This window comes from Callorhinchus milii, unplaced genomic scaffold (genome assembly GCF_018977255.1).
Source record: "Callorhinchus milii isolate IMCB2004 unplaced genomic scaffold, IMCB_Cmil_1.0 Scaffold3, whole genome shotgun sequence".
Lineage (NCBI taxonomy): Eukaryota > Metazoa > Chordata > Chondrichthyes > Chimaeriformes > Callorhinchidae > Callorhinchus > Callorhinchus milii.
In genome coordinates, this window is record NW_024704744.1 from 50,329,960 (window position 1) to 50,355,439 (window position 25,480).

General features: G+C 38.9%; 1 protein-coding gene across 2 annotated transcripts in view; it reads left to right on the plus strand.

The window, feature by feature from the left end:
- The window catches only part of map3k7 (mitogen-activated protein kinase kinase kinase 7), a 60,204-nt gene that overhangs the window by 29,469 nt on the left and 5,255 nt on the right, over positions 1-25,480 (plus strand). Inside the window, exons 9-15 of one of the 2 annotated variants that reach the window (XM_007892917.2) lie at positions 2,396-2,477; positions 5,286-5,431; positions 8,243-8,405; positions 9,247-9,327; positions 19,970-20,034; positions 22,533-22,647; positions 24,368-24,429. In XM_007892917.2, the coding sequence (XP_007891108.1) occupies positions 2,396-2,477; positions 5,286-5,431; positions 8,243-8,405; positions 9,247-9,327; positions 19,970-20,034; positions 22,533-22,647; positions 24,368-24,429 (714 nt within the window). The remainder of the gene's footprint in view (positions 1-2,395; positions 2,478-5,285; positions 5,432-8,242; positions 8,406-9,246; positions 9,328-19,969; positions 20,035-22,532; positions 22,648-24,367; positions 24,430-25,480) is intronic. The other variant, XM_007892919.2, reaches the window with a different exon arrangement.

Genomic DNA, 25,480 nt, shown 5'->3' on the forward strand with positions numbered 1-25,480 from the left:
TCTCTCATCACCACCACATCCAGCATGAAACGCACCACATTGACCCCATTCCCACCCGTCTCCTTACCTCCCAGCTCCACCCCCTCGCCCCTCTACTCTCTGACACCATCAATCTCTCCCTTTCAGCTGGCAACGATCCCAACCCCTAAAACAGCTACAATCACCACCATCCTGAAAAAACCTTCCCTGAACCCATCCCTGCTTTCTAATTACTGGCCCATCTCCAACCTCCCTTTTCTTTCGAAGGTCCTTGAAAGAGTTGTTGCTTCCCAGCTTCACTCATTCCTCTCATTCCCTTTACGAGCCCCTCCAATCGGGTTTCCGTGCTGCTCACAGCACAGAAACTGCTCTGGTCAAGGTGACAAACAACATTTTATCCATCTGTGACCAGGGCTCCCTCTGCCTCCTCGTCCTCCTCAACCTCTCTGCTGCCTTCGATATCGTGGACAACTCCATCCTCCTCCACCGCCTCTTCTCTCACCTCAACCTTCAAGGTTCTGTCCGTGAATGGTTCAGGTCCTACATTTCACACCACCTCCAATTTGTCTCCACCAACAATTTCTCTTCCAGCACTGTCTCATGTGGTGTTCCTTGGGGCTCTGTCCTCGGTCCCCTCCTCTTCAACCTCCACATGCACGCCCTTGGTGACATCATCCGCAGACATGGGGTCAACTTCCACAGGTACTCGAGTGACACCCAACTCTATCTCTCTGCCTCCACCCTCTGTTCCAGGACAACTGACATCCTGACAGACTCTGTCTGACATCAAGTCCTGGGTGAGAGCCAACTTTCTACAGCTGAATGTCAGCAAGACTGAGGCTCTCGTGATTGGCTCACTTCAGCACCTCAGGCACTGGCAGCATCAGCATTCACGGTTGCACACTCCACCTCACCAAGCCAGTTAAGAACCTGGCCGTCTTGTTCAACCATCAACTGCCCTTTCTCCCCCATATCTGTGCCATGACCCGCTCTGCCTTCCTCCACCTCCACAACATTGCCCGACTCTGCCACTGCCTCACCCCTCAGCCGCTGACACACCCTACCATCGACGTCCAGGCTTTCAGCCTCTCTGCCCCCGCTCTTTGAAATTCCATCCCACAATTCCTTCGCCTTCACAATCCTTTCGTCCTCTCTTGCCTCCTTCAAGGCTCGACTCAAGACCTTCCTTTTTGACAGTGCCTTCAGATGCCTTCCTAACCCCTCTGCCCTTCCTCATCCGAATCCTTCCCCCCCAAGCTCGGGTCCTGATCCCTGACTGTTCAGCACCTTGGTACGTCCTCCTGACGTGACTTGGTACGTCCTCCTGACGTGAAAGGCGCTTTACAAATGTAATTTTGTTGTTGTTAGTCGATTGGCAGATTGCTTTTGCAAGGTTATTAATCTCTTCAAAATAAAAAAAGACAATAATTTGGTCACTCAATCCAAGACTGTTTGTGGGACACTGCTGTGTGCAATTGGCTGCCTTGTTTCACCTACAAAATATACAGTCAATTCACTGCACTGTATTCTGTGAAGCACTTTGAGACTTCTCAAAGACATGAGGCACTATATCAAATGCAAGGATTATTATTATTACCTGTTCAGATGGACATTAAAGGTACTATGACACTATTCAAATAGAGAAGGGAGTTTTCTCCTAATGCCATTGCCAACAATCTGTCATATTTGCCTACAACATAATCTTGCTTTTGATATAGTGCCTTATCAATTTGTTGAGACATCTCAAAGCCCTCCACAGGATTCACTGTAAAGTGTAGTTAGTGACTGTGTTTTGTGTATCCTGTGAAGTTCTAGGAGACATCCTCCCAACATGAAAGTCGCTATATCAATAATAATAATAAATGTGTCGTGAATTAGCTGCTCTCTGGCGATGTTTACTAATTGTGTTCATTCTTGTTGTAAATAAACCACTGGTTGTTTTAGTATGTAAATCACTGGTCCGTAATCTGATGTCTGCCATTTTGAGAGTTTCTGGCAACAAAGTCATAATTGTACGTCAATTCAATAATCTACAATCAGTCCTTGGACTCACTGATCTGCAAATACAGAGTAAAAAACAGTTGTGCCAATATCATGGGGGCATGGACACAATAGTGGGGTCTGATATTGATCTGTTGGAAGATGACAGGAGTTAATATCCCAACATGGTAACAATGTTAAATCGAATGTTTGAGTATTGACTTCGTATAGACAATTATTTGGTATTTGCAACTTGATAAGTAGCGAGTTCCAAAAGTGTGATTATTATAACCATGTTAGGTTTGCTGTCATAAACTATATTGAATTTAAATAGCCCAAATCTCAAGGCGGAAAAAGTCTTTGCATGTCTTGCATATCTAATATGGTGGAGTTGTAAATGTGCCACCCAAAATGTGTCTTTATTCTTTTTGGTTAGTATTTTCCAGGAGCTGAGGAGCCACTCCAGTACCCATGCCACTACTCCGACGTGAGCCAGAGTAACTCTGCCACAAGCACAGGTATGAAGAGGTTTTAAATCTACTCATTTGAAAAGGGAAAGAAAAGATGTTTGCAAAACTGCCTAAAATGTACAAATTAATTCCATGAAAAAAACTTAATAATCGGCATCCCAAAGCATAGTCACTTACTAACCAGTGTAAATTGTTGCGCCCACAAATATACAGTCAATTCACTTTACAGTACATTGTGTGAAGTAGTTTGAGACGTCTAGAAGACATGAAAAGCGCTATATCAAATGTAAGGATTATTATTTAATATTATAAATTGCAAGGATATTTGTTACTTTTCAGGTATGTATCCCTGCACGCATCCATTAAGAGCCTTTTAGGGGAGAGAAGTAAGTCTCTCCTTGGGACTTTGGCTTGCAGGGTTATTAATAGCTGAGTGAGAAATATCCTTGTTCCCAGTTACTGTTCTGCCCCTCCCAAGTCCTGTTGAAGCCAGACTGACCTGCCTGTAATCAGCAGTGCCCTGGAGTACTATGGATCTGTTGGACTCAATAACCTCACCGTAGAGGATTGATTTGATTCCTGCATTCCATTGCCAACCACATGACTTTGGAACCAGCTCAGCTCCAAGGAGACCCTTACTTCTCTCTCACAAAAGGCTCTTAACTGATTCATGCTTGGATACATATGTGTGAGTGTCAATATTTTGTGTAAATGACCATTCTTCAATTAGGTAACAAGTGGCAACATGGATGGATGGGGTGGTCATGGCTAAACCCAATATTGTTCTCTTCTTTTCACCTTGTCAGCCCCACATAAAAGGATGCCAAGCAGATTAAAATGCCCCTAGCAAGGGCATAACCACACCTGCAATGATAATTGTATGGCAAGATGATGTTTAACGCTTGCCAAAGTAATTCAACAGAATGGTCATCGTTTCCTGCTATTAACCGTCCTGGAGATCAAGTCAACATGACAAATGCAAACATGCACTTACCTCTACCCACTTTCTTTCTTCCAACTTAAACTGCACTTTACACTGTGGGACCAACCATTTCTAAAATGAAGTACCAACATTTTAAAGATTGAATACCCTGCAGCATGAGCAATTTGGAATCTAAGAGTGCTTTATTAGCTACAACTCTGCCATACGTGAAAAATTCTGATTTTATACTCTGTTCTCTGAAATCATTTTACATTTTTATAAAATCTGTTATAAAATAAAAGATGACATGAACCAAGCTCTATTTTAGATACTGCTTTGATGTTTCTAGATACTGCACCCCCAGGTCGCCAATTTTTTTTAAAACCTTGAAAAGTCTTGGAATTATTTAGTCTGTTCTATCGCATCCTCTAAAGTTTCTTCAATTAAGGAAACAAAGTTTAACTCCCTGGACAGCTATATCAGGCTTGATTGCCAAAATCACAAACCAATATTGCTGAAGTCATGGAGCTCTTTTAGAGACCCAGCACATACACAAATGGCATCCTTCCATGTAGTAAAATTCTAATAAGGGAGTCATCACAATTGACTATTCTAACAAAAGAGAATAAGATGATCATTTGAGGTTGGAGGAATCTGCCCAAGACAGTGAATAGAATGATGCTAAAGGATTTCAATTTTTTTCCTACTGCTATTGTGTACTGCAGGCATTTAGTTATTTTGATTGTTGGAGTAACCAGATAGCCTCTAAACTACCCTAGTCTCAGGTGACCTCAGGTATGGTATTTCTTCTGGGACAAATTTACCAGTGTCAACGTGGTTGCCTTGGGATGACTCCATTCAAGTTTGTATTTTGCAAGTTCCAGGAACAGTGGAAACTATCAGTGGTCAAAACCACCTAGTCTTTCCCCTAAGCAGGTAATTGGTATTGGGGGAGGGAAGACAAATTGAGATATATACTTTTTTTAAAAAGTAAACATTAACAATTGGAGAAACCAGATCTAGTTTGGTCAGTAGCTGAACTTTCTTACCAAATAAGAATAAATAGTCCATTATCTAAGACTATTTTTCTAGTGTCTGTTGCTAAGGATTTTCTTTTGTGCATTGTGGCATGTATAGATAATTCAGTATATTTTGGTCAACTGGAAATGGAAAACATGATGTAATCCCTTCCTTCTTCATTGCTAATCCATTGGGAGACCAATATAGCATATAGATAAGTCTGTAATGGTCATCACAAATACAGGAATATAACCATCTCCAAATCACTTAATTCTGCTTGAGATTGGATGGTATCAACCAATGTACTTTAGCCCTTTTACTTAATATTTTTTTTAAATCCCAGTTCATGGCTTTAGACATGGTTTTAACTAATGAATCCATCTTAGATTGTCACAACAAAGAAACCAGCCATCAAATCTGCAGTGATGTTTTTTTTTCCATATGTGACGCCTCGTCTAAATCTTCTGCTTGCTTCTCATGCCTTTTAATATTCCTCTTTTTCAAGCGTCCATCTAATTCTCTTAAAATAATCTGGATTCTGCCTAAACATGAGTATTGGCAGAGAAGTGAGCATTTTTATCGCTCTCTGCATAAAGATTCCTACCCCCGATCTCCCTCCCTTTTAATTCCTTTTGTGATTATCTTAAGTTTGTGCCCTCTTGTCATCCTTTGCTTTATCTGGAAGCAGTTTGAATAAGTGAAGTAATGTTACTGCCTCAAAGAAAAGCATTGATGTTTAAATGCTTAGTTCAGGATTTTTGATCACCAATCTTCTCTAAGCAAATAATTCAGTTTTTTGTTTAATGTATTAAAGATAACAACTGACTTAAACACATTTCTGCCACTAGCGACTATGTCGTTGAAAGCTTTCAAGGTGTGACCCTAGCAATCAAGGTGTTCTTTTTGTTTATTAGGATCTTTCTTGGAAATAACTTCTACAAACACTAGTAACAAGAGTGATGCTAATGCCGAAGCTAGTGAACTGCATGGAAATGCTACCAATGACACAATTAAACGTTTGGAAACAAAGTTGGCCCAGCTTAAGCTCCAGCCTAAGTCGGTGAGTAGAGTCTCCATGTAAATTGGCTGTTTGTGAAATGTGTAATTAGCTTCTTGTGTTTTATTATAAAGAACAGTTGACCATTTTTGAGATGTTTCAACTTGATTAGAAGAGAAATTTGGGTAAAGAAGGCTTTTTTGGCTCATTTCATCTCATCCTTCCAGAAACCTCACACCCCTATATTCCCATTTACAGCATCAAGCTGTGTTTTTGTTTTTTTGTAAATGAGTCCAGGGGCTCTGGCCTAAACCACCCTTCCCAGGTAACCTGTTCCTGTTTAATTACTCTACGTATAAATAAATATTTCCTGGTCTCTATCTTGAAATTGACCTTTGAAACTCTAAACCTCTGTCCTCTTGGTCTGTTTTCTTGATGGGTCCAAAAGTATTCGTCTGGATTTGCTTTAATTCTGTTTAAAATCTTTTATACCTCTATAAAATCCCCTCTTAAGACATCTGTTTTCAAGACTGAATACCCCTATCTTATCTAATCGTTGCTCCTAGCTCGTTCCTTTAACATTCGGCATCATCCACAAAGCTCTCTTGTGCTACCTCCAAGGCCTGGGTAGCCCTCTTTATATAGCAACAACCAGAACTACCAATACACTACTGTACATTGAGTCCAGCTGAGGATCTGAATTAAACTGATTTGGCAAAATATTCATCATCCTGTTTGACTTGTCTATTGCTGCTGCACACTGTTTTGATCCGGTGAGTCATGAAAGACGAATCAACTAACACATCTAGATCTCTTTCAACTACTTTGGCAAGTTCTTTCCAGATCAGGGAGGACATGTTTCCTATTCCTATTTCCTATATTGCATTCCTCTCTATTGATCTCCATGTTCCAGTCATCAGCCTAATGTGTGTGCCCTATTAAGTTCTTTTTGGGGCCTCCTCTGATTTCACACTTCGTCTGTCCCAAACTTGGTGTCCCCTGCAAATTTAACTATCATACACAGAGCCTGCGAATGCAGGTCATTGATATGTGTACTTGTTCTCAAACCAACTCTAACTGCCAAGTGTAGCTCAGCTATACTTTATATCATGATTCCCTACTTCAGTCTGATTGGTGCACATCAGGCTTGGGCTGACTGATTAAACTACAGGTCCATTCAACAGCAGTTTATTCACAATACAGCAGACGACAGCTGCAATAACAAATCAAATATTGTTATACCAACTACCCTGTTAGGCTTAGGAGTTCTGCAATTCAGCTCAATTTAATTAAAGCATTTGTAATCAAGATTGTATTTCTCCAAGTCATGTTGTCAAGCAGAATCATCCTTCACTCAATCAAAACAACATTTATGTTCAAGATTGTAATTCTGCAGGTTAACGCAACACTAGCAAATAAGCATAAGTATATTAATTTAACTAAAGCAGCAGCTTTAATAATTCACTTCTGAACACAACACCCATATAGAATCATAGAATATTACAGCACAGAAGGAGACCAGTTGGCCCATCATACCTGTGCCGGCTGTTTGGAAGAGCTACCTATCAGTCTTTCTACCCCTGCTCTTTCCCCATATTCTTGCAAATCTTTCCTTTTCAAGTAGCTACCTAATTCCGTTTTGAAAGTTGTTATTGATTCTGTTTCCACCACCTTTTCAGTCAGTGCATTCCAGATCGTAACAACTCTGTGTGTGTAATTTTTTAAAAAAAGTTCTCCCCCCTCTGGTTCTTTTGCCAATTATCTTAGATCTATGTGCCCTGGTTACTGACCCATCTGCCAGTAGAAGCAGTTTCTCCCTATCTACTCTTATCAAAACCCTTCATAATTTTGAACGCATATTAAATCTCCCCTTAACCTTCTCTGCTTTAGGGAGAATAATCCCGGTTTATCTGGTCTCTCCACATAACTAAAGTCCCTCATCCCTGGTACCATTCTGGTAAATCTCCACTGCACACCCTCTCCAAGGCCTTGATATCCTTCCTAAAGCATGGTGGCCAGAAATGGACACAATACTCCAGCAGAGGCCTAACCAGTGACTTATAAAAGTTTAACAGAACTTCCTTACTTTTCTACTCTATGCCTCTATTTATAAAGCCAAGGATCCCATATGGGTTTTTAACAACTCTTATCAACCTGTGTCCGTGAACCCCCAGGTCTCTGCTCTTGTATCCCCTTTAAAACTGCAGCATTTATTGTATATTGCCTCTCCTTTAAGCCAAATTTGAATCCATATCTTGCATCAGTTTGTGATGCAAATCAAGGATATAGTCTCCCTCAGTGATTTTTCCCCCCTTTCTTGCATCTTGATAAGAATACATCCAGAAAACAACTGTTTTTCCTTTCCTCTCCAAATATTACATTTGCTGTCATAATATGCCATTTCAATAAATACAAATTTTCTTTCATGTAAAAATAATGTTGTATTGCTTGTCGAGGGAAAAATACATGAGTTTGGGGAATTAAAATCTTTTTTCCATTTTCTGCACCATTGTCAGAATCTTGCACAGCCAGATGCAAAGTAAAATCACTCTCTACTGTCCCAATATTGTGTTTTAACCTCAGTTTCAAAAGAGCAGTCCCTCCTGAACATGTATGAATTTTTCTGCTTTATGTGATGGTACTGATGCTCTCCTCACTGTCTGATCGCTCTGTGGGTCTCCTCACTATCTGTGCCAGGCTCTTCACTATGTGTGATGCTACTGCTGCCCTACAACTCACACTGTGAGTCGACTACTGGAGAATCTGCTAGTACTATTGAATCTGATTGGACTGATAATCGCTGTAATGACTATTGCAAGCTTCTTTGAAAGAAACTTTCCTTTTGCATATAGCTATAATTTATTGTTCTAATAGGGTGACACACGACTGAACTTGCCATTGTCTCGAGGGAGCAGTGTGGAAAGTCTGTCTGGAGGACGTACCCAGTCTGCTGCCTCTACTCTGGAGGGAAAGAGACTGAGTGCAGATCTCAGCAATTTGTCAGAGTTGGAGACCAGGATCATGAATGCTTCCACAGGTAAAATCCAGAACAAAGGGTTTAGATAATGCATAAAAAGTGCTATTCAGTGAAAATTAATTTGAGTGGATTAAATATCATCACTTAAGATACAGCCAACATTTGCTGTTTTAAAATAAATTTAATTTATAGTTTCTGAAAGTAGCTCTCCTTTCTCCACCTGCCCACTCCAGCTATTGGCATAAAAAACATTTGTGTTGTTTGATTTATTGTACACTGATTGCACATATTAATCTTCTGGTATTCCAAGTATGCACTAACTTTATGATTACTGAATGTTCAAAGTAAACCAAAAGGAAGACTTAAAATTCAAACAACTGGGAGACCACAACTGAATGAAGTAGCTGATGGTAATCGAAACATAAATTACTTTACAGGAGATGGCACAAAATGGATTTCAGCAAGCTTATAGAGAAATTTGTGGTTGTGTTTTTATTTTTTATTTTAGAAATATTTGTCATGCAACTTGTTTCAACAGATAAAATCCATTCCACAGCCATTCATAACTTGTGTAAATAGTTTCTTTGTCAAATTCAGCTTTGTGGGCCTTTGTGTGTGCTTACGTTTGAGGCATGCAGTAGTTTTCAGTATTTGCGAAGGAGTTTTGGTTTAAAAATGCAGTTGTTTAATCGTCTATGCTTTAATTGTGCTGTCTTGTATGATGAGGCTGGGTGAATTGTAACATGTATGGCCTTTGCATGGAGCCTTATGTTGTGCATGAACTGGTCCAATGTAAAATGTTTGTTTCTGTAAAGAGAACTGTGTTGCTCTAATTTGTAATGCGCTTTGTTACCTGTTTAGCTGTTTGTTGCATGCGTACCTGTGTGTGTGTATTTTGCAGCCCGTCCAAAGCCAAAACGAGGCCATCGTAAAACTGCTTCATTTGGTACCATACTGGATGTTCCTCAGATCATCATATCAGGTACCAGTTCTAACTACTGGGCTGGCTGGTTAACTGCTGGGGAATAAGGTCCTTTTAATGCTTGTTGTTCCAGAAATCAATATGAAGTGAAATTACAGCTAATACAATAGGCTACTTTATCCTCTGGAACTCCATCTCACAGTCCCTTTGTCTTGCTTCCTCCCTTGCCTCCTTCAAAGCACGTCTCAAGACCCTGTCTTCAGTCGCGCTTTCAGCCACCCTCCTACCTCTGCCCTCCACACACACCCCCACTCCCCCTATCTCCCCGATCACAACCCCCTGCTGTCCAGTGCCTTGGAACGTCCTCCCGATGTGAAAAGCGCTATTAAATATTATTTGTTGTTGTTGATAGCTGTATCACACATGTAATTCATAATAGAGTTGCAATTTTGTATTATGAATTGCATGAGCAGTATTGCACATCAGCCACACAAACAAATTGAACGGTATCTTCATTCCTTTTGGAGAATAAAGATCAAAGCTCATTCCAGTGGCAGAGATTTGTGGCTAATATAATGCTACTACATCACAATTACTGATCATTTCCCTTAATATTGTGCACGATTTAATCTACAGCAATTAAAACAAGACAAAAGAATTTATCAAAATATATGGGTCAGAAGGTAGTTATATTTTATAACCCAAGTTAATCAATACCAATAATTTTCATTGAATGCCAGAATAAATTAGATTTCTCTGCTTTTTTTTAAGCATAGCCTGGGCACTCCTAGGTCTTTAGGAATAATTGAATGGGCATATAATTAATATCTTAGATACAACAAAGAAATGGTCAGGAATTTGCTAACTGCTTATATTTATTCATGAGCATGTATTCTGTTTATTCATAAAGTGTAGGGTATTCAATGTTAGGAATTTTAGGTTTAAATTGAAAGTCCCTGAGAGAAGATTTTCAGTGTTGGACATAAATAACTACTCTTACACATAAAGCTTCCAACTCAGGCTTATTGGTACATTTAAGATCTGACAAGCAATGAAGCAGCCAAAGTGCTACCTATTAATCAGTATAGGACAATATTTATTTTAAGTCATTAATTACAGAATGAATATGAGCTTCACAAGATCAATTGTGCAAGTACTGTTCTCAATATTGATTTGAGTGAAATAATTACCTGTAAAATGCTACAGTAGCAGATTACTCTGTAATCTATTGCATAAGTGGAGAGTTATTTTTTCAGAATTTGAGTGTACAGTACAGCTGTTCATTTATTGGTTGCCAGTCACAAAAAAATTTAGATACATATAATCCTCACCAAACTGATTCACTGTGGGGGTTAAAACATAATATTGCATAGATTTTTCTCAGTGAAAACCATAATTTTCATACGTTTTGGGACCAATTTCCAGAGCCTCCAGCATATGAACCCAGTCGTTAAATGCTTTCATGAAGGAAATAGAGGGGTATGGGAGAGGGAATAGGAGGAGTGGACACTCATGCGGAGTATAAACAAACTAGTTGGGCCAAATGCACAGTTTCTATGTCGTACAGTTCCATGTAATTTAACAACTCTGGGTAAGGTGAGAGAAAAATCAGCAGATTCCCACTACTGATTGCTGTCCTGACCCCTGCTGGAGCTGTCTGAGTATGGACAACAGTGGCCTTAGTTGTGAAGCAAGAAGTATTTTCCTCAGTCTTGAGCTTTGCTTTGTTTGCTAATGCCAGCTGCACTTGCTAATAGTTTCACCCCCAAATGTCTGTCCTCCACCTGCACAGCCTTTGTCCTCAGTGTTACCTGCCTTGCGATGTTTGTATGAATTGTATAAGGGTGTGTGGTTAAAAATTAATTGCTGAGCTATATTCACAAAGACGATAAGGTCAGTGTCAGTGAGTTAATTCTTCATTTATTCAGCCAAGTCTCATCTATTTGGATGCCAGTTTATATTCTGTTTTGTGTTGCACTGTACTACTAATACTAATTCATTGTTTTTCAAATAAAAGTGACAAACAAAAGTTATAAATGAAATTTGGGCTTTCAGGTTTGAAGCAATTGACATATAACACGAGCCTTGACTGGCTGGGCACATTTTTGTGAATATGGGCTCTGTTTTAGATGCGTAGCAATAGTGAAACCTTAATTTCAATGCTTGTAACTCTGATTGACTAAAGATATTTTTCAAGGAATTGACTGTGCATGCTCACACATGTATTCTGTGATTTGCTTTTAACCTCTGAAGAAATGGCAAGCCTTCAGTGATCCAGGCCTTCCATAAGAAAACATTATACTTCCAAAGCCTCTGGTTAACTGCTTTATTATCTGAATGAATGTTTCAATACATTTTCTCTCAATTTGATTGCATAAACCTGAATTGTTAATTTATGGAAGAATCCAATTTGGGGATTATTTTTGCAGAACATTTTTGGTTTCACAATAAAGGACTAAATAAATGTACAGGAACAATAGGAAATAATTTATCAGCATGAATTTGAAACTGCTTTGTAAATCATGATGTTAGTTTGTGACGTATTTTGTAATCTATGTTGACTCTTCTACCTTTAGTAACACCTTTGCTAAGAAATTGAGGACCATTGAGTATCCAGAGAGTTGTTTTTTTAAATCCTTATTTGTTTTTGAAAGATACATAATAAATGAAGGTGGGGTGAAAATGAGTTGCCTTTTTTCCTGGTTGAAAATCAAAGAGAATTTTTTTTAAAAAAAATACTTACTTACATAGTCTATTAACTAATGATATTGGTTATTTTGTTAATTTGTTTTGGTTATACTAATATCTGAATAGATTTAACAGTGCACTAAAGAAATATTTGAGAGAAAATGCTCACTATCATACCAGATGGGCAGGTGAAAGAAGTGCAGAGAACAAGAGTATTGCAAAATTTCAAGAAATCATATACCTTCACAATTCTGTCTCTATTTACGTGACTAACCACAAAAGAAACAATACAATTAGCTCTTTGGATCTGGCTATCCTTCAAAACTTTGGAAGAATTTGGAAGAATTGAAATGGCTAGCATTAGCCTGTTTTGGACAAAATGAACTTTTTGAAGTGTCACTCTGAGAAATTAAGTGTGGAAACAGGTGATACATCACATCCAAAGGACAATACCTCTGACGATATACTGTACAATGTGTTGCCCTGGACTCTTGACTATAACTTTGATGTGGTAGGCCCACAATATTATAACTCTGAGGCAAGAGCGTAACCAGCTGAGCCAAGCTGATATCCTCTGGAAAAGATCACAAGACCAAGCGAGAATGTCAATTTCTTTAGACTATGACCCTGGTTGTATGCCTTGTAGGTTGACAGCTGGAGCTTTTTATATGTTAATGTTGAATCTGTGTCAAAGCCTGAGAGAGGTTATAATCAAGAGAATGTTGACGGTACAAATTGGATAGGAATGTATTGCATAGAAAGGAGGTCCTCCCGACGTGAAAAGCGCTATATCAAATGCAAGGATTATTATTATTAACTTGCCTCCACAATGAAGCTGAAAGAAACCCGAGACTCTTAATTGAGTTGCCCATGTCCAAAAAGTGTAAGACAGCAATAGATAAGACTAAATGGGCCATACCATCAAATGAATTGTATTCAGATCCCCCAGAAGTCACACCTAAGCCTTAATAATGCTTTTGTCAAACTGTACCAGAAGTACTGTGTTTGATTGTAGATTCCGTGACAAAGGGAGGTTGCCCAAGCAGAGGAGAGCAATGAGGTTGTACCCCACTGTTGGATAGATAAGCTATGCAAAATAAGTAGGTAATGTTGAGCTTTCCAGCTTTGGAAAGAGACAGAGATGCATAAGATTCTTCAACCTACTTAGTCTATACCTCAGACTCACCGAACCAGTGTGTAACCTTGACATCCAGTTCAATCCTCAGGTGACATTCCCTCCTCACATTCTGTCCATGACCAAAACTGCTTTCCTTCTTCTTCGCCACTTTGCCCCTCTGTCCTTACTTCAAACCATATGCCACTAAAACGTTCATCTGTGTTTTTGTCACCTCCTATCTTGACATCTCAAACGCACTCCTCACTGGTTATTCCCAGTTCCACCATCCACAGGGTTCAGCTGAACCATGTCTCTGCTGTCCATTGCCCTTACTTGCACCAGCTATCTGTCTCCAAACGGATCAACTTCAAAATCCTATTTCTCGCATATAAACCTCTTCACACCCTAGCATCTCCCGGTCTGTCTGACCTGCTCATGCTCCACTTGTCTACCGGCCGGCCGCCTTTGTTCAGTTAACACAGACACATCTGCCCCTGCTGCACCAGCATTGGTGGCCGATTCTTCAATCATTATGGCCCCAACTTTTAGACTTACCTGTTTCTAAACCCCCACCTTGTCCCCTCTATATCTACCTTTACATTCACTGTAAAAAGAACCTGCTTGACTGCACCTATGATCACCTTTCCCTTCTCTTCATCCTTGCTCAGTATCCAATCCCACTACTCTGAAGTGCTCCAAGATGTCGTCCTGCATAAAGGTCGCTATATAAATTCAAGTTCTTATTAAACAGTGTAAAACTTGAATGAATGCTTTCAGATATGCTAAGGTTTTGGGTGAAAGCCAATTTTTGGACTAACACTACGAGGTAGTGTCGCGAACACATCACTCCCGCCCTCGCTCACCTCCACTGGCTCCCCAGAGGATCGAATTCAAGATCCTCACCTACAAGGCCATTCACACCCTTGCTCCCTCCTACCTCTCCAACCTACTATCCCCCTACTTACCTGCCCGTACCCTCCGTTCCTCTGGCTCCGGTCTGCTCCACACCCCCCGCCCTAACCGCCTTACCATCTGTGGCCGGGCTTTCAGTCTCTCAGCCCCTAGGCTCTGGAACGCAATCCCTCAGTGCCTTTGCCTTGCTTCCTCCCTTTCCTCCTTCAAGGCCGGTCTCAAGAACGTTCTCTTCAACCGTGCCTTCACCTCCCCTCTCGACTCTCTACCCCCTCCTCGCTCCTTCCCTCACCCTGACCATTTCCCCCTTGCTCGGGTCCCGACCCAACTGTCCAGCGCCTTGGGACGTCCTCCCGACATGAAAGGCGCCCTATAAATGCAATCTTGTTGTTGTTGTATACTTTTGTGCAGAGGGTATTGATCTGACATGCTACCTGGATGGGTGGTTGAGGCAAGGACATTAGACCTTTAAGATGCCATTTGATATTGTACAGAGAATGCCAAAGGGTTGGTCTTCAAGAAGAATGATGTGACATCATGCCAAGTTATGTTCATATGACCACTTGGAGAGCATGAGGTTTTCAAATTGGATTCAAGATATTACTCAATTCATCATATCATTAAATGTCACTTGATCTTACATTAACATCCCATTAACTTAGTTAACATAGTTTCTAAATATATCAGTTTGACTAATCCCTATAATCTTAGTACTCAAACATCAAAAATAAGCAGCACTTTGCTTGGATCCTTCAAAACCAACTGTATATTTCAGCATTGCCATTTTGAGTACAAGATGAAGTTACGTGAAATTCACTAGATAAATCGCCAAAATTTTGAATTCCTTTTCAATAGTTAAGCTTGATAACAGGTATGAGGTTGATGCTGACAGCCATCACTTAACTTGATCCACTGGTTTGGATTTCTAAATTTTGTCAACAAGAGATGAGAAAATATGCTCACTCTCACCTCCGAGTGAAAAGCTGTGGGGTGAAATTCCAAATTGATCTATGAGCTGGAACGCAATCCCTCTTGCATTGTGATTGATGCCATCTTTTAGATACGATGTTAAACCAAGGTCTCCTCTGCCTGTTCAGGTGGAGGATAAAGATCCATGGCACTTTTTCCAAAGGGAATGTCTCCCATTGTCCTGCCCAGTAATCCTCTGGATAAAATTGCTCATTCATTTCATGTCTGTAGGCGCAAGTTGGCTGCCATATTCACCTACATCTATTTAGTCACTACAGTAAATTCTGTGAAGAGCCTTAGACATTTTGATGATGTCATGAGGTGCTATATCAAATTTAAGGATTATTTATAATAAACAAGGAGCCTAGGAAAGAGAAGGGAAAGATGTCAACTCTGTAATCGAGTTCAAGCCTAAATTTTGCCCATATAGGTGAAAAATATTTAAATGTAACAGCATTATTGTGGTAATAGATCTTCCAAGTCGGGACCTGAGCAGGGGGAAATGGTCAGGGTGAGGGAAGGGAGGGAGCGAGGAGCGGGTAGAGAGTCGAGAGGGGAGGTGAAGGCACAGTTGAAGAGAAATATTATTCCAATCAACACATTACCCTCATCTTGTAGAAGTCTGGTATCTTAGCAAGTAAGTAGTAGTAGCAGGAAGTAAGAACCAGGTTGTTCATTGATTGGAGGGGATCACTTTGTGGGGTTAATATTCCTTTACTCAAAACATTTTTTTTAAAAAACTAATAATAATAATTTGGTCAATCTCAATCCACGACTGTTTGTGGAACACTGCTGTGCGCAATTGGCTACTGCGTTTCGCCCACAAAATTTACAGTCAAATCACTTTACAGTATATTCTAGAGACTAATCCGGGATAAAATAAATTTTCACTTAGAAAAATATGGGTTAATAAGAATTAGGAGCAGGCGTAGGCCACTCGGCCGCTCAAGCCTGCTCCACCATTCGATAAGATCATGGCTGATCTTCTGACCTAACTCTAATTACCCACCCTATCCTCATATCCCCTAATCCCTCTATTTTTTAAAAATCTATCAGTCTCAGCCTTGAAAATGTTCAAGGACTGAGCATCTACAGCCTTCTGTGGTAGTGAATTCCACTACCCTCTGAGTGAAGAAATGTTTCCTCAACTCTGTTCTAAAAGGCTGACCCTTAATTTTCAGACTGTGACCCCTGGTTATAGATTCTCCTACCAGGGGAAACAGACTCTCAGTGTCTACTTTATCCAGCCCTTTAAGAATCTTATGTTTCAATAAGATCTCCCCTAATTCTTCTGTACTCTAGAGAATATAGCCCTAGTTTATTCAGCCTATCATCATAGGTCAGTGCCCTCATCCCAGGAACTAACCGAGTGAATCTATGCTGCACCCTCTCTAGGGTAAGTATGTCCTTTTTTAAATAAGGAGACCAAAACTGCACACAGTACTCTAGGTGCGGTCTCACCAAGGCCCTCTACAGTTGCAGCAAGACTTCCCTACTCTTGTACTCAAAACCTTTTGCAATGAATGCTAATTTGTCGTTCGCCTTCTTAGTTGCTTGCTGTACCTGCAAACTTAACTTTTTGAGACTGGTGTACAAGGACACCTAAATCCCTCTGAACACTAACACTATCTAATCTCTCCCCCTCTAGAAAATAGTCTGTTTTTCTATTTTTGCTACCTAGGTGAATAACTTCACACTTCCCCACATTAAATTCCATCTGCCACCTACTCGCCCACTCCCCGAGCCTATCTATATCCCGTTGCAATCTTTTTGCATCATCCTCAGAGCTTACTCTCCCACCTAGTTTAGTGTCATCCGCGAATTTAGTTACGTTACATTCAATGTCCTCGTCTAAATTGTAAATAGCTGAGGCCCAAGTACTGATCCTTGTGGCACTCCACTGGTCACATCCTGCCAATTTGAGAATGACCCGTTTATCCCTACTCTCTGTTTTCTACCCGTTAGCCACTCTTCAATCCATGCTAATATGTTCCCATTAATCCCATGGGCCTTAACCTTGTGCAATAGCCTTTTGTGTGGCACTTTGTCAAATGCCTACTTAAAATCTAAATATACTACATGTACTGGTTCCCCCCTATCTAACCTGCTAGATACATCTTCAAAAAACTCTAAAAGACTAGTTAAGCAGGACAGCCAACACGGATTTGTTAAAGGCAAATCATGTCTAACAAACTTGAGTTTTTTTTTGATGAAGTAACGGAGAGGGTGGATGAAGGTAGTGCAGTTGATGTCTTTTATATGAATTTTCAAAATGTGTTCAATGAAGTACCACATAAGAGACTTGTAAGCAAAATTGAAGCCCATGGTATTAAAGGGACAGTGACAGCATGGATATAGAACTGGCTGGGAGACAGAAAGCAGAGAGTGAACGGTTGTTTTTCTGACTGGAGGGAAATGTGCAGTGGTGTCCCCCAGGGTTCGGTATTAGGACCACTGCTGTTTTTGATCTATATAAATGTCACCTGGACTTGGGTATAGGGAGTACAATTTCCAAGTTTGCACATGATACTAAGCTGGAAAAAGTATTAAACAGTGAGGGGGATGCAAAATGATGCATTTTGCAAGGAAGAATGAGGCGAGGCAATATAAGCTAGATGGTACAATCTTAAAGGGGGTGAAGGAACAGAGATCTAAGTAAATCTTTGAAGGTTGCAGGACAGGTAGATAAAGCTGTTTAAAAAAAACATACAGGTTACAAGGCTTTATAAATAGTGGCATAGAATATAAAAGTCAGGTAGTTATGATGAACCTTTATAAAACACTAGTTAGGCCTCAGCTAGAGTACTGTTTTCAGTTCTGGAAGGATTTAGGAAGGATGTCAAGGCATTGGAGAAGGTGCAAAGGAGATTTACCAGGATGATACCAGGAATGAGGGACTTCAGTTATCAGGAGAGGCTAGAGAAGCGAGGATTATTCTCCTTGGAGCAGAGAAGGTTAAGAGGAGGACTTAATAGAAGTTTTCAAAATGATGAGGGGATTCGATAGGGTGAACAAGGAGAAACTGTTTCCACTGGCGGATGGGTTGGTAACCCGACGGCACCTATATCACGTTGTTATATCAAATGCAAGGATTATTAGCATCTTGCTCAATCTAACCATTTTCTCAAATTCATAACTGCCTGTGGATTTATCTGTAGTGAGATAATCAAAATATCAGTTATCTCACCAAGCTTGAGCCACAAATTGTTGTCCATTGGAAAATGTGTTTATTCAGTTATTAAAATCAAACTATTATTTAAGCACCCTTAACTAATAGACCCAGTGGCTGGTTCTATGGTTCTGTCTGACCCTCCGTATGATTGTTTGGGATTAATCAATTCTATTGCGTAATGCACTTTCTATGGAAATAAAAATAAAACTTACAATAGTATCATCACATCATCAAAATGTCTCAAAGCACTTCACAGAATTGACCACAGAACGTAGAAGCAGTGGTGAATAATAAATATTATTAGGTGCAATAATTCAGCTTTGTGTCTGTGTAAATGTTATTTATATTTAGATGCAAAAAGAAATCCAGTTAAAACAATGTTGAATTACAACATTTATCTCTTCATGATCATGCCTCTTAAACTGAGATCATATTAAGTTGTGTTGAGTTCCTCAGGTAGATTCCCTTGTTCCTTCTTTACTTTTTTTAGTTGCTTCTGTATGAGGTGATATTTCTGAACAATTAAAAGAAGTATGTAGAGAAGCTATACTTTACAATAAAGAAAAGTTTCAAATAAAGATAGATAATTAATTTTTCAAAACTGTTTCCGTTTCATAACATTTGCACTTTGATAACAATAATAGCATTGGTGCTATCAAATGTTACATGTGTTCTGCTCAACAATTCTTCAGTTAGTGAATGAAAAGTTAAATGTTTACATGCAGTTTTAACAATCTCTGGGGTTTTGGGGGTTAATCATGGAATCATGGAACATTTCCCAAAAGAAGGATTGTGTGATCCAGACTGACAGCCATTTGTCACTATCTGTCAGTCTTTGTTTACCATTTAAGCAATTAATAAAACCTCAGGGTCCCTGAAAACCTGACTGAAATTCAGATACCACTAAACACAATGAAATATTTGGCCTAGGTATTGCTAAAAGGTAAGCTGCTTCTTCAGTTAGAAATGTAAAGAAGCTGCATTTGAGTCATTGAACAAAATTTAAATGTAACCTGACGAGCTCACATAGAGATTTGAATATAGTTTTTGCTAATGTTTTAATTCATGATAAATGTTGCAAATATTGAACTTTATAAAATGTATCTTGCCGGTTGACAGTTGTTTCATTTAAAAATTCTGAATGCAGAGTTTATATAGAGGAAAAGAGTACTATATCAGCATTTGATAATAACTATGCGTAACTTGGGAACACAGATTAAGGGTTTTTTGTTGATGAGATGACTTTTTTTGAGTGCGCTGTACAATATGGTTTGACAGAAGTATTTCTGAAATCAAGTGGTCTAAAATGCATGTTTTGTTAAACTATAAATTGAGATGTGTGTGATGAGGCAAAAAANCTTTAAGGGAGGAGTTCTCTACAGTTCAAAGGAGAAATGCTTAGCACGAGCAGAGGCATATGTCAGCAATCTTGTTCTTGCGAAGCATAACGTAAGAGCCCTTAAATAGTTGCCGTCATCAGTCCTGGCCCCCAGCATATGGTTGTTAGAACACGTGACTTAAAATGGTGGAGGAAAGCAAAGCAGCTATTCATGTGATAGGAGTGGTCACTGTATTAAGTTCTAGAAAGTTTGTTGACAAGACAGCATGTTTCCAGTTAGGTCACTGCAGCTGTCTCTCTCCTTGTTACAATCTCTTCTTTCTCCCTCGCCCCCTCCCCATCTGCATTGCCTGTCTGTCTTGCTTGTGCACTCTCTCTCCATCTCTGAATCTCTTTGTCTTGCATTTGTACCGATACTGGACTCTTACCTGCCGAAATCCTACCTACTGTAGGCTCATGCTGAACAGTTATTGCTTTATTCAGTCTGTTTTTCTCTCTTCATCAGGCAGTGATCCTCAGAGGCGCAGGTCAATCCAAGACCTTACAATAGTTGGAACAGAATCAAATCAGGTAAAACTTTGTTTAAACATAATTTACGCAGCATCCCACTCAGCAAGAGGAGCCTTTAGAAATGCTTATCTATTAACAAGGGGAAACAAAAAGCCTGTCTGTTTTCAAGAATAAGACATATTACAAAAACTTCATATGGTATCTGACTTTCAACGTTTATTTCCCGTTTTTGTTTATTGCCAGTAAATTAGTTGTAACATCCAGTAATGAACTATTTATTCTATTGTAGTGGAAGAAATTTATTTTGAATCGCAAAACAAACAAAGGATAAAAAATGAGTAACAGAATAATTTTTGGGGATTGGTGAGTGTAGCAAAATGAAAACTAGTCAGCTTTCTCAATGCACAACAATGAGGAATTATTATTATGTACTATTTTTTTGAGATGTGTCTTAAGATGTGAAAACTAGTCAGCTTTTTATCTGATTTCCAAATAAAATTTGTTTTAAAGAACCTGATGCAGTATTTTCCTGTTTTACAAAATAAATTCTGATTATGATGTAACAGTCTTATGGCTGCATTTTCTTCTGAGACACAGCTACATTTTTCTTTTCTGAGGCCACTGTTGAGAAATCTCAATGCAATCTAATCAGCGTTCTAATGATATCCAATTTGAATTACAAGATTAGACTGTGCCTTGAGATTATGCCTTTTTTGATATGTATATAGAGAAAAAGAGAAGTATGAATGCTGAAAATATGAAATGACAGGAATCCTGAAAATATAACGTAGACCAAAGAGAAACTGGTCAAAATTTCAATCATTGATTGACCTGCTGCCCATTTCCAGTATCTTCTGTTTATTATTTCATTCATTTACTACTTGATTGTTTGAGGCAAGATCTTGAATGCTTTTTGCTAATTTTTTGCTTTTTATTAAAGTTGGTATGATTGTAAACATCAACCCAATACCCATTAGAGTTTTTCTAGATTTCTGTATAATCACTTCAAATATGTAAGTCTACGTTGCTGGCACGATTATAGAGGTTCCCATCTCTTTGCTAAAAAAAATTCTGGAGACTCACCTAGCACATCATGATACTGAAAAACAAAAATCAGTGTTCCAGAAATACAGCTACTCAAACACCAGTATAGCTTATTACTGTGATATTAACCTAAATAGAAGAAATTAAAAATCAAACATTTTTAAATTTCACCTTATTCTGCCCCCCGCTTGAGATGGAGATCGTAGAAAGTGTTGATTCTTTCAAAGCAAATTAGATATATTTCTTTTAGGAAATAATATCTTTGGAACATAGGAACAATATATACAGCTACTCTGTATACTTTGGATACAGTATATAGTCCTGTAGCTCAGTGGTTAAAGCACACACAAGCAAGAGACCTGGCGGCAAAATTTTGGGCAAGTTTCCTTACTCCACACACCTATGTTTACCTAGCAGTGAGTAGGAACCCAGTTGTTAGTCGATTAGCAGATCAGTATGTAGGAGGTACACATTCTTCACCCTCCTGCAAGTGATGAGCTTTGTAGCAAGATTGATGGTGTTACTTAGACTAAAACATTGTCCTCTTCTTAATTTCTTTTGCTTTTTATTTCCATCGCGCAACATAAGACTTTTAGGAAATGAGTGTATATTGTTTCAAATAATTTATTTTCATTAACTTTCCCATTCTGAAGTTGTATCTTTTGTTCAACTGTCTTTTTTAAAAATTTCTTTCCACTTCTTTGGTTCTGTTTGCTTAAAATGGAAAACTGTAACAAAATCGTAGGACTATACATATCTTTAAGAAAATGTACACAAGTTACATATAATAACAATCCCTCAAACACAAAACAATAATAAATTGGTCATTTTCAATCCACAACTGTTTGTGGGACACTGCTGTGCGCATTTGGCTGCTGCGTTTCGCCCACAAATATACGGTCAATTAACATTACAGTATATTTTATGAAGCGCTTTGAGACGTTGAGAAGCCATGAAAAGCGCGATATCAAATGCAAGGATTATTATATTATATTGTTCTGCTTAATAAAATGGTGTGGGCCCTTTGGGATCTAAATAAAAAGAATTGCAAAATATTTAAATAGTGAATTCTGACGTACCCAGGTGTATGTCTCTCGAACTCAGCTCGGTTGTTGCTCTCAGTTTTGACTTCCAGATTGATGCTACAGGTTTCAGCAAATTGTCTGCATCTGATCAGATTTCCAGATTTGCTATTTACATACACTTTTACAAATTTTTCAGTTGAGACCCCTTGTTTGCGAGAAGGTACTAATTTCTATCACTAAGTGATTACCATTTTATTTGCAAAGGTCAATACCAGAAAATAGATACCTATTTGGTAAAGAAATCGATTGAAGTGTATGAGAGAGAGTAATGTGGGATGATTTATTTATTACTTTGCAATCAGCCAAATGGATTGCATTGGCGTTTTTCTAGTACTGTACATGCCATTGCCCCTAAATATAAATTATAAATTAGACGGGCTTTTTTAGTAAAGCTTTTTAATTATGGTTATTCTCGTTCACATGCATTAGGGCAGCAGAAATAGCAGCCGGTCATCCAGTCCCAGTGTGAGGATGATCACTGCCACGGGAACCCCTTCCGAGAAAGCTAGCCGCAACTTCACGTGGACACCGGATGAATCAACAGGTTTGTTTTGGCTTTCTGGCTATCAATGTGTGCTCGTTGGTGGGATGAAATCGTGATGCGATACCTAACACATAAAAATGTTGATCCTAAAAAGATTTGATATTGACCTGAGATTAACATAATATTTAAGAATTTGTTAAAAGTTAAACTTAACTAAATTGTAGGGTTTTTTTTGAAAAAATCAAAGCCGTGTGCAGGCCTAATTCACTTAGGTATACCTTAATGCTTGAGAGAGAAGCTTTGGAATAATCTGAAACTTTATAGCCTTGCAAGTTGGCCCAAAACAACTGTTATTTAAAATATAGAGTCCTGTAGCTCAATGGTTATAGCGCTCGCCTCGCAAGCGACAGACTGGGTTCGATTCCTAGGCAGGGCGAAAAGTTGAGCAAGTTTCCTTACTCTGCACACCTTTGTTTACCTAATAGTAAGTAGGAACCCAGTTGTTAGTCAATTGGTGGATCGCTTTTCCAGGGATAATAATCCCTCAAAAAAATAATAATGTGGTCACTCAATCCACGACTGTTTGTGGGACACTGCTGTGCACAATTGGCTGCCGTGTTTCACCTACAAATATACAGTCAATTCACTTTGCAGTATATTCTGTGAAGCATTTTAAGACATCTAGAAGACGTGAAAAGCACTGTATCAAATGCAAGGTTTATTATTATATATGTGCCATTTAAATCATTATTCCACTGTATTTTGTGTTGCCACTGTTTTTTATTCTCATGTGTTGCTCTGCCTCTTAGCAAAAGATGAATGTTTTACAACAATGTAAGATTAGCCCTGCCAAGTTGGTAATTTAGCAGAAAAGAAACACTTCTAGGAAGTGATTCCAATTTATAATGAAATCTGATTCATTATAAATTGATATATTGCATATTGATATATTGTAAATAAACAGTAATATCTAAAATATATCCTGAAGGATTTTATTGGAGTTAATCTTATGTTGGCTGCTTTACACCTGATGTGTTCTGAATTAAAACTTACTGTAGGTTATTTTGTAGGACAGCAACAACATTTGCATAAGAGGTCAGGTATAATTTCTCTTCTCCGTGCATAATTTCAAGACGGTGGGCAGGCAAAGACACTGTTCCATGCTGTGTCCTCCCTCAGGCTAAATTTTATTTCTTTTTGGCCTCTTTATGTCATGCAGTCTTCCAAGAGGGCGGGTAGGCAAAGAATGTGTTCAAGCTTGTGCCAGTGCTGCATTGCAACCAGCTGCTAGGAAGCGTACATAGCGCAAATTGATGGCTTCAGATATTTTTATTTCTTTTCTATATCCCGCTACCCATAGTTGCTCCTCTTGATAGTCCAGCCGAGGTCAGGATCTCACCATTTTGCAATGACATTGGGGAATCCATGTTCTCACACCTTGTAACGCAGTGTTCCATTACCCTGTATCATCTTAATCTGTATATCCTACCAAAAAAGGAATCCAAGGGTGATGCTTAGATAATGAAAGCAGAGTACATTAAAAATTCCCCATCTGTTGGACAGCGGGTACAGATACCAGAAATCCACTGAAGCAAACAGCTGATCTGTTGAACTTATTTTACGTTATCCTTACCAGGCTGAGTAAGCAGCTGGCCTCTGCCAACTGGGCTTTGATAAGATTTGAACTCCGTTCCCATAAATAAACATATAAGAAATTACACACCACCTGACGCTTTTCTTAATTTATCGGAGTTAACGCCCTAATGTTTATTTTCTGCAGATACAAATGGCTCAGATAACTCTATCCCAATGGCATATCTTACCCTCGATCATCAGTTGCAGGTAAGAGCTTAATCTTTGTCCAAAGCATGTTTGGTTGATTCTTTTTGAATTCTGTAAATATTGTCTCATTTTGCCTTACCTAAACTCATTGCTTCAGTAGCTTTGTGCCTGTGTTGCATTGTAATTTAAATCCGATTCAGTTTAAGAGTATAATTCTCACTGGTGATCCAAACACCATAAGGCAATTGCATTTTAATTTTTGCCATCCGAATTATAAATTCACCACTGGCCTTTCCTGATGGGGCTTTTTGCTTGGTTTTCCCAGTATAAACTTTAAGTCGAGTACCAAGATAAATCACTGTACTTGTACCTTGAGCACCATCTTCCCTGACTTAACATCTTTTTGCATAGATTGGTTTAAAGTGTAAATGGCATAACTGGATTTCTCTGAATGCTACGTGCAGTGTTACTGTTTAATGTTTTTAACAGTTTAAATGAGCATCTTTAGCATAAGAGATGATGTCGCCAGAATATAAATGTCCTTGTATTCTTGAATATTGTTCTGGAATTTTGAAAATAGTTTTCTGAAAGTCTTTTTTAAGGACTACAGAAAACGGGCTTTACAGTTAAGACTGAATTCAATTTGCCAAATTTTGCACACTCTGAAACGCTCTATTAAATGCTGTGAAGTCCTGTAGCTTAGTGGTTAGAGCACTCGCCTCACAAGCAAGAGGACCTGGGTTTGATTCCTGGCAGGGTAAAACGTTGGGCAAGTTTGCTTACTTATCACGCCTCTGTTCACCTTGCAGTAAGTAGGAACCCGGTTGTTCGTCGATTGGTGGATTGCTTTTCCAGGGATAATAATCCCTTCCAAAATAATAAAAAATAATAATAATAATTTGGTCTCTCAATCCACGACTTAGCAGCCGCATTCCGCCCACAAAATATATAGTCAATTCACTTTACAGTATATTCTGTGAAGTGCTTTGAGACGTCTTGAAGATTTGATAAGGCATTATATCAAGTACAACGATGATTATATCCGAGACAGTTTTATGACAAACCCAGGTAAACCAGACCCCAGAGATTTATTTGTTTTCAGACTGGCTGA